General features: G+C 35.1%; 1 protein-coding gene across 1 annotated transcript; it reads right to left on the bottom strand.

Moving 5' to 3' along the window:
• Positions 1-3515: 3515 nt before the first annotated feature.
• Positions 3516-9882, bottom strand: LACC1 (laccase domain containing 1; the record flags this gene model as incomplete). The annotated part of the gene is made up of 5 exons (XM_084235078.1): positions 3516-3675; positions 4922-5147; positions 7370-7535; positions 8537-8715; positions 9321-9882. The coding sequence occupies 5 exons, from the start codon at positions 9880-9882 to the stop codon at positions 3516-3518; spliced, it is 1293 nt and encodes a 430-aa protein (XP_084091204.1).
• Between the last annotated feature and the right edge of the window lie 377 nt (positions 9883-10259).

The raw sequence follows: 10259 nt of genomic DNA on the forward strand, positions 1-10259 counted from the left end.
TGGGTAGAGATAACCCAAGATCATAGATAATTAAACACAATTTTTATTTAGTTTTGAAATATTTTGTTACATAAAGTGAAATGTGCCAACTTAATACTCTATACATTTATAATAAAATATATATATACACACACACAGTGACAAGCTGGAAAAATATCAACTTTTCTCAATGCGTGAAGTTATTCCTTAAACAAGAGTATTTTGATGAGTTTGAAATAGTTGTACCATCCTATATGTTAATGCCTTCTCTGAATTGGAAGAAATGAGGTATTTTATTTAAATTTTACACTGAAGGGTGAGTTGCATAGACTTAAACTAGGTTGTGACAACTTTACAACACATGTCACAATATTGAAATTGCTGGCTTGTTCACTATTTTACTGGATATTAAATACCTTGAGTGCTATGACTGCTTTTTTCATAGTACCTCAACAAAATTTTGACTAGTATATATATCTATATGTATATATGTATATATAGATATATATATGAATACATGATATTAACAAAAAGTTGAAGATAAAAATTTAATTTAGCTTTCATTAACTGTAAAATATGAAAAGAGAACCACAGGATCTGGGCTTAAACTTACTTTAGCACAAATTTTGTTATTTTTAACCTCCACCTCAATGAGGCTGTTTTCTCAACTGAATAAAAGAGGTAACACCTGATCTATGTATTTTAGAGTAGCTGTAAAGATAAACTGAAGGTCCTTTGTAATTACCAAAAAATGTAGTTTTCTAATGTTCTATAGCATATTCATCTAGGAAACATGAAATAGTCCTTTAAAAATGCAATGTGATAACTCACATATATTAAAAATATACACCACCATATATCAATTTTTTCAAATGAAAAATAGCTGAACTCCTTTACTCAGCCTATAAATAAAATTAAAACTACTCATCTGAAAAAGAATCCCTTCCTTCAAGCTACAGGCCCCAGTACTTTTACTTACTCTCATAAATACTGTCAAAGAGTTGACACCTATATATCCTCTTCCTGGACATGCTGAAATCTGACCCCACTGCCACTGCCTGAAGAACATCCCAATGTGGCTATTAACCCATTAACTTCTTCTTAGTCCTCATTTTATCTCTGAAGATTTCTTTTTGTATTGCTGTCACATCTACACTGGCCTCTTTCTTCAAAATGGTATCCTTTATTTTTTCCTTTCTTCTATGAATAATCTTTTTTACTAGTCCGTTTTCTGTTCTCCAAATGCAGGTGTTGCATGAGGTTTTATCCTTGCATCTCTTTTTCTTTTCTCTCCCTCTATTTCTGCTAGATGATCCAACCTACTCCAATACACTTGGCATCATCTCTGTCTTGCCAACTTCTAATACTGTGTCTTTTCCAGGTTCCCTCCGAAGTCCCAGGTTCACATTTATAGTTGTTGACTAAGTATTTCCATCTGGATGTAGTACAGTCTCTGTATCAAATTCATTCTTTTCCCCTCACCTCAAACCTCCCCCTTCCTTTGCTGCCACTGTTGGTGATCAGCCAAGTCATCTTCAATGACTTCTCCATTCTCTGTGCCTCTCACCTTTATCATTTATTAACAGGATCTATTGATTCTACCTCTGAAATGTACCTGTAATCCATCTATCCTTTTCTCCATTTTAATTTCTGCTGCCCTAATTCCGGCTTCATTACTACTTTTTGAAGCAATCTGACTGCTTCTTAGTTTCTCTAGTCTTTCATAATTTAAATACAGTCCTGTTAAATATACCATGGAAATTAAAAAGCTCCCCTGCTTTTTATGCCTACTCTTTGCCTAGAAAATAAACTCCAAACCCTTGGACATGGCATTCGAGACCCTTACTACTCTCTTTCCAACCTGTTTTTCTAGTAACTGCTGCCCACACCCTTCTCTTTCTAGAACAGTTCCTTCCCTTAGTTTATGGTACTCCTTCTATTGTTAAGGTTGTTTTCATCTGTTAAAAGCCTGGTACATCTTTTGGGTTTATGTGATTAGTCATGTTCTCTGCAAATGATATATGATACACTCTCTATTCTGCCTTTCAGATATAATTTCCTTGTATTCTTCAACTGCTATTAAAGTGTTAGAAGTGTTTTTCTCCACTGTATTTGATTCAAGAGGAAAAGCCTTAATCATTTTTTTCACCTATGCTTCCAATGTTTGACAAACAGAGGCTTCACAATAAACACTGAACTAAACAGACCTGTTCCTGATTCTAACATTCAGAATAATAAGAAACCCTCACAAGAAACCCTCAGTATTATCTAATATTTTGGCTAAGAAATATATTCCTCTAGTTAATTAGAGAATAATTAACTTTAAAATACCAGCTTCCTGATAGTTTATTACATTTAATAAACAACAAACTTTAAGAATATTCCTCATCTATATAACACATAAGCTGTATCACACTGATTTTTTTTGTCAGTTATTGTTAGAATCAAATAAAAAAATCATTTATCTTTGGATAACAGTGAAAGTGTACCCTAAAGACGAATTATCATCGTAATCCTTTCAGCTTTAAGTAAACCGAACAGCTAAATTCTCTTGCTGTCAGTTTGGAAAGAAGCAGGCAAAAGTCCAGTCCAGTTTCTGAAAAAAAATCAAATATGAGACACTTCTGCTATTAGAGTATCAAGGAAAGGATCATTAAGTCTTAAAGAGTAAAAGACACTGTGAAAGCTAAAAATAATATTAATTAGGTAAACAGTACCCTTAAGAAAAAATCAGATATATGCTAAAGGATATATGCTAAATTACTGTCATGAAATATTTTTGTATGACTCTAACATAACGATCTCTAATAAACACACAGTTAATGAAATGACATTCAGTGTTACCCTATGACTGTAGACCAGGTATCAGCAAACTGCAGCCTGTGGGCCAAACCTGTGGTTTAATAAATAACTTTTATTGAAACATAGCTATGCTCATTTTATTGCTCTTGTCTGCTTTTGTTTTACATGGTAGAGTTGAGTAATTAAGAGAGGGACTGTATGTCCTACAAAGCCTCAAATATTTATGAGTTGGCCCTTAAGGAAGATTGGCCAACTCATGCTATAATCAGATGGAATCTAGTTGAAAACCAAATTAGTTTGTATATGTGAGGGTTTCTTATTATTCTGAATGTTAGAATCGTTATGCAGAGATTTCTTCCCAAGAATCACAAGATTAACAAAAAGAGAGGTAGTAGGAAATGTACAGATATCAAGTACATAGGAGAGATAAATAGCATACAGACAGGATCTATAAAAGATAAATTATTTTAGTTTTATACTTCTAATAATGCCTGCCTAATTATTCTTCATTAACTAGGAAAAAGGAGTGACTCTTCTCTATATTACAATATGTCACTGAATATTAAATTTCTACCACTATTCACTAAAAAGTAGAAATAGTTCTTCCTATAGGAATAAAGAAGTAAAAAAATATAATTACCTATTTTTTAAAATGAGGGGAGGGAAAGATGGAAAGAGGAAGAAGAACAGAGGAGAGGACAGAAAGGTGATGGGGAGTGAGAACTTACTTTACCTCATTCTCTAATTGATATGAAGCCAATTTGTGTACCAAAATTAAGGCCATCTCGGAAATGGGAGAAAAATTTGTCAGGATGGCAGGCTGTACAAAGGTTGAGCTCTTGTAACTCGTCCTGAATATTCCATGGAAGAATTCCTCCCCGTTCTAGAAGAATCCTTAGGATAAATATTTTTCAAAAGAGAGCAAAGTTTTATCACCTAAGTTCATATATTAGCTCTAGAAGCTACTATATTTTCCTTCAGACATGACCTGAATGTACTGTCTGAATTAAATGATCTACAAATATTCTGGTAACTCCAGAAGTTTCTTCCTAAATAAGTACTTGATTTTGATCATAAAATTTTGTATCCAGATCATGTCTACATTTCCTATCTCCTCTCCTCATATTAACAAACCAGATTTTCCACAGGCAATTTGCTTCTCCATAAATACTTTATGCTATGAAATATGACTATAAATGAATGATATTTAATTCTACAAGTCACATTTAAGAATCTATTTCAGCCCCTTCTACTTAAGTACTAAATGAATCAAAATCTGGGCAAAGTTTTGCTGAATGAAATAGAAACATGATTCCAATTAGACATCTATTTTCTGTTGTAGAAATGAGAAATTCTAACAGATATTAATAACAAAACTTCATAAATTCAAAAATGCAAGAGATCATAAAATCGTCAAAGCAACTTTGTATTTGTATTATCTAATATTTTTGCTAAGAAATATATTCCTCGAGTTAATTAGAGAATAATTAACTATAAAATACCAGCTTCCTGATAGTTTATTTTATTTAGGAGAATTTAGGTGAGGAAAGGCTGTGAAGTATATGTCAACTTCTTGTATATGAAATTTAAGGAGATCTTTTAAACTGTATGTCAGCTGTTTCTTCTTTCACTATTTTTTTAAGATTTATTTTTTTATTTATTCATACACGAGCTGGGGCACAAGCCAGAGATGCGGAGGTGGGCACGCGGGGGGAAGGTGAGAGGATTCACCAGAGACAGAGCGGGGAGCAGAACAGGCAGATGGACTGAAATACACTGCTGAGGGGAGCAGCGGGCAAGACAGGAGAGGTCTGCCTTGCCATGTGGGTTTCTCCCTGGCCAGCCAGGGATCGAACCTGTGCTGCAGAGGCTGTGGACTGCCTCATAGTGCAGTGCTTAACCCCTTGCACCACCAGGGTGTCCCTCTTCTTTCACTTTTAAATCAGTAAGAGATACTAGACTATAAAATTTCTGTCATTCAAACATAAGTGAGAACAGATTTTATTTAAATGAATTTTTGTGCACACATATAAGCTACTTAACTATCTGCTTCCTGAATATTTCTCAGTGTTACAAATTGTTCACTGCAGAAGCACCAGGCAAAAGCAGACTTGCATTTCTGGAATGAAATCAAACATACCTTGTAGCTTTACGGATGTCAACATAGGGATTTGGTGAGTCAAAGAGCCGTACACATTCGGGATCAAGATTATGAAATGCCTTTGCTGATTCCCTTGGAAGAGTAAAACAGCAAGGTCCTATTGAAGGTCCAAGTACAACAACAATGTCTTCCAAACTGCAGCCATATTCTGATAGCATAGCATTCACTGTAGCCATTGCAACACCTAACAAAGTACCTTTCCAACCTGGTAAACAGGAAGAAAAAGAGATAAGGAAAGTTAAAACACAACAAAATTTCACCTTGATTTTTAAGTAAATTAAAAGTGAGTAATCATTGTATATTTCAAAGACCAGAAACAGTAAATCACAAAATTAATTAGACTAAGTAAAAAAATGTTTTTTAAATGAAGTATACTATGCCAAGCACCTAATATGGAAGACATTTAATGGAAGGTCCCTTTTACTTCCTTTGAAAAATGTTCCATACTATTAGTTTCTACTGGGGTTATACCTTCCTAAGTCTGTTCTAGCTCCCTCACCTTGTTTTTTATTACATTTTTAAAAAATTGTGTGTAAAAGCACAAAACAGAAAATTTACCATCTTAATATTTTCAAGTGTACACTTCAGTAGTGTTAAGTATATTCACATTATTATACAATCATTCTCTAGAACTTTTTCATCTTAAAAAAACTGAAATTCTGTACACATTAAAAAAGAATTCCCCGCTTTGCCTTCCCCCAGACCCTGGCTTCTGTTTTCCACTTCTGTGAATTTAACTCCTCTAGATACCTCATGCAAATGAAATTGCACAATTTTCTCTACAAGTTTTATAGTTTTAGCCCTAATATTTACCTCTTTGATCATTTTGACTTAATTTTTATATATCATGTAAGAAAAGGGTTCCACATTGCTCTTTTGGATGTGGATATTCAACTTTCCCAGTGTCATTTTTTTTTAAAGATTTATTTATTTATGAATACAAGAGCTGGGGTAGAGGCCAGAGGTGTGGGGGTGGTGGTGAGAGGATTCACCTGAGACAGAGCGGGGAACAGAACATGCAGATTGACCGAAGTACACTGCTGAGGGGAGCAGCCAGCGAGTCAGGAAAGGTCTGCTGTGCCATAGCTCCCTGGCAGCCTGGGGGATCGAACTTGTGCTGAGAGGCTGTGGACAGCTTCACAGTCTACGTCTTAACCCCTTGTGCCACCAGGGAGGCCCCCCCAATGTCATTTGTTAAAGAGATTGTCCTTTCACCATTGTATGACCTAGGTACTCTGTCAAGAATCACTGGATCATAAATGTAATGGTTTATTTCTGACCTCTCTATTCTATTCCACTACCATACTGTTTTTGATTACTGTAGTTTTATAATAAGTTTTGAAATCAGGAAGCATGTGACAATAACTTTATTCTCTTTTGAGATTGCTTTATCTTGACAGTTTTATATTTGATATTTTAAAACTTTGGTTTCACAACCTAAGAAGTAACAAATAATATGCCCTTTCTATATCCAGGAATTAAGACTCAAATTTTAAATAGCTTTTGACAATATCAAATACTAAATCTGACTTCTAGTTATCCAATTCCATTATTTTAGCTAAGTCACAAGAATAATAAGCCTCTTTTATATTTTAACTATGGCATAAAGAGCAAAGTCATCATAGATTTACAGGCAGAAGGAAATCCAAATGATCACCCCTCATTTCACAGAGAATCATAAATACTGGATAATCTAAATGCTATTTTTAAATACTTCCAGAAAACAAAATTCCACGTATAACCTTAACACAACACAGCAGCATGTGTAATTCTTCTTGGTCCTTATCTCCAGAAAGAATTTACGGTTAAAGCTACTAGACTATACCATATTAAACTAAATACAGTTTTCCAAACATATCTTGTTTTTTCTTACTTCATACTTTTATAAGCTATATCTTGGTGAACACATTTCTTTATGTCTAACCTTCCTCTTTCCAGTTGCTTAGACTTTAAGGGTTCTCAACCAGAGGAAGTAGCACTCTGTGGGGAGTGTTACGACAACAAGAAGGCCTTTCTTCTCTTTTTAATTTTGTTCCTTTCCTTTTTGGTTATTACAACAACTGGGAATTCTCCTGGCATTAAGAATTTCAAAATCAAGCAAACTTAGTCTGCAGTGTAAGATTATTTTGCTCCAAATGTTAACAGTACCCCAGCTGAGAAACACAGGCACCTAGCCAAATCCTACACAGTCCTCAGAAATTAGCATAGGCACTGTTTCCTTGGGAATTCCATTCTGATTCATGTAATTTAATTTTGGCACTCCATCTACTGGCTCCTATAATAAGAGTATGCTAGTCCACTCCTATCTTTACACTTATCACCATGTCAAATAATAACTGTTTCTGCCCTACCATTCAGAAAGAATTTGTAACTTTTTCTGTACTTTGAAATTGGTAAAATCCTAAATGCTTAATTAAGTACACTTACCAGAGTGAGCAACCCCACAAGCTTTTTGGACGGGATCTGCAAAAACTATTGGTAGACAGTCAGCACCAAGAGCAGCTATTGTGACTCCTCTCTGTTTTGTGGTGATTCCATCGTAAGACTCAGGCTCTCTCTTTTCCATAATCCAGACATCATTGGCATGATCAGTCTAATACCAAACATATGCAATAAGAATGTTTTGAAAGTAGGATTTCTCATACCATAAACGTTTCTAAAAGAACTCAGTGTACAGTTACATAACCAGTTTAGGTTTATTAGCATTCATTAAACATCACTTCTATCTATGGTAAAATAACAGATGGATTTATCATTAAACTTTTGGTATTATTATACCTGCACATTTATTCAAAGGAACACACATTCATATTTAAAAATTCAATATAGCCCATCACGACATCTCCCACTAGAGATAATGGGTAAATCTGGACTTGCAGCACTTTCCACAGAGTATGGTTGTAGTAAAAGAAGTTGAGAATTAGCAAGTCAGTGGTATTTATACTCTCCCTGGCCTCAAATAAAACTAGTAATCTGTAAGAAACAGGCTTTACTTTAATTGTGATCATATCCTTCCTTCCCCCTTGCAGGAACTTTTCTTCTAAATAAAAAAGAGAAGTGAGGGCCTCCCTGGTGGTGCAGCGGTTGAGCGCTGGGTTGTGAAGCTGCCCATAGCCTCTGCAGCGCCAGTTCGATCCCCGGCTGCTCCCCGGCCACCGGGAGAGGGTCCCACATGGCGCGCAGACCTCTCCTGCCGCCCGCTGCTCCCCTCAGCAGTGTACTTCGGTCCTTCTGCCTGTTCTGCTCCCTGCTCTGGCTCTGGTGAATTCTCTCAACCTCCCGCACTTCTGACTGTACCCAGTGCTTGCATAAATAAATAAATAAATCATTAAAAAAAAAAAGAGAGAAGTGGTATTATATTTCCCGAGAATTAACTATACTTTTAGATGTAAGAAGCTACGGGTGAAATATATCATAGAACTGATCTTTAGACTATTATATATAGAGTTGAGAAAACAACCACAAGCATTTCCCTAAAATTTTAGATAAATCACCAAATGCCAAAGTGAAATAGCTTGATTAAAATCCACATACTCATTAGGAGAATCAAGAATATACTTTAGATGTTCCAAAATAAGAAGCAAAATTGCGTACCTTTATTCGGTAAAATTTCTCCACATTAAATCCTGCAACATTCCCCAACCTACGCAGATTTTCTTGAACAACCACCTTGGGATCTCTCCGTCTGGAACTACTGAAGAGATTGAATGAGCTAAGAGTTGGTATGTAAGATATCCCACCTGTTCTTGTTGTAAATCCATGTATGAAAATATCTGTTAAAGATAAGTAGTGAAGATTAAAAATATGCTACACAAAACCCATCATTCAGTATGACTTCCTCTGACCTACATTTGTTTATCTGGCTTCTAATTTCTACAGCAGTTTGTACTTCTTTCTATGTGTCCTTATTATGTTCTGCTTTGTGCTTGTTTAATCCTCCTTATATGATTACTGCTCTTCAAAGAGTATCTTCTGTCTCATTTTTCTTTGCTATATCCAATAGCAAACAGCTCACAGTAAATACTGTTTAACCAAGAAGACACTGCCTTTTAAATTTCACTCTTCCCTGAAGGTACCAATGAGTTAAGGTTGAGAATTTCTAAATATGTGATGCATAAGGTCATTAACCTTATTTTAAAGGAAGGCTGCGAGATTTCTCTTAAAGCTTAATTTGCATATAGCAAATTTATTTAGGGTAGTTTTGAGGGGACTACCCATTGATACCACAAGGCTGTCCTTGAAACTTACATGTTGCAAGAGATGCTAATGAGTACATAAAACCACAATAGTCTACAAAAGGGAAAAAGAGATGTATTAACTCTGAAGAAAAACTGATTTTTCAAGCATTCATAAAAATAATACATGACATTTAATCTACCTGAGATCAAAGGAGATGTGATAATGGTTAATTCTCCTTTCAGAGCTGGCAAACTTCTCAAATATGTTTCTATTTCATTCTGAACTGCTTCCAGTTCTTGAGTTGTGATGACTTTTATATCACTGGACTGTTTCAAATGATCTCCTCTCAAAGTCATCTGTAAGTCTTCAAACTCAAAATTGTAAACAGTGGTGAAGAGTTGATCAATAAACGCCTTTAGTAATGTCTTCCGATGTATGGGTACAATTACCTTAATGGTGCTCAGATTTTTTTCATCAATTTTTTGTTTAATGGTATAGAGAGAGGCAGCCAAGCTAGGATTGCTAACTGTCTCAAATTCTCTCAAGAGAGTTGATAATTCAATTCTTGTTTCTATTTCGCCATTATCATGTTCACCATCCCTTTCACAGCTAATGTTACTGCAACACATTATGCAAAGGAACTTGGCCTTGGTAGCATGGTTGTATCTAATAGTATTCAAGGTCTTCAGTAATGTCTGGTCACAGTTTTTTTCAAAGTTCAATTTCAAGCCAAAGAGATCAATCAACACTGCTTCTGTCATCTTCAATACAGTATGAGGCTTTTCAAAGAAGATGTCTCTGCCCCAGAAAAATCATCTGTAAAGAAGAATTAGCGTAAGTAAAGATGCAAAAATATGATCAGACTTCTTATAGTTACAACAGAAATATCCAGCTGGATAAAAAAAATTTAATCTAAAAATGTACCCAAATTCAGAAGAACTAAAGAGACACTTCTCCGACAAAGACATCAAGGAAATGAAAATCAAAACACAAAGAGATAACATCTCATACCTGTAAGAAAGGCATATTATTAAAAAGACCAGAAATAACAAGTAATGGCGAGGCTATGGAGGAAAAGAAACCCTTTTACTCTGTTGGTAGAAATGGAGACTGGCCCAACCCCCATGAAAAAAAACCA

This window comes from Talpa europaea, assembly GCF_964194135.1.
Source record: "Talpa europaea genome assembly, chromosome: 6".
Classification (NCBI taxonomy): Eukaryota; Metazoa; Chordata; class Mammalia; order Eulipotyphla; family Talpidae; genus Talpa; species Talpa europaea.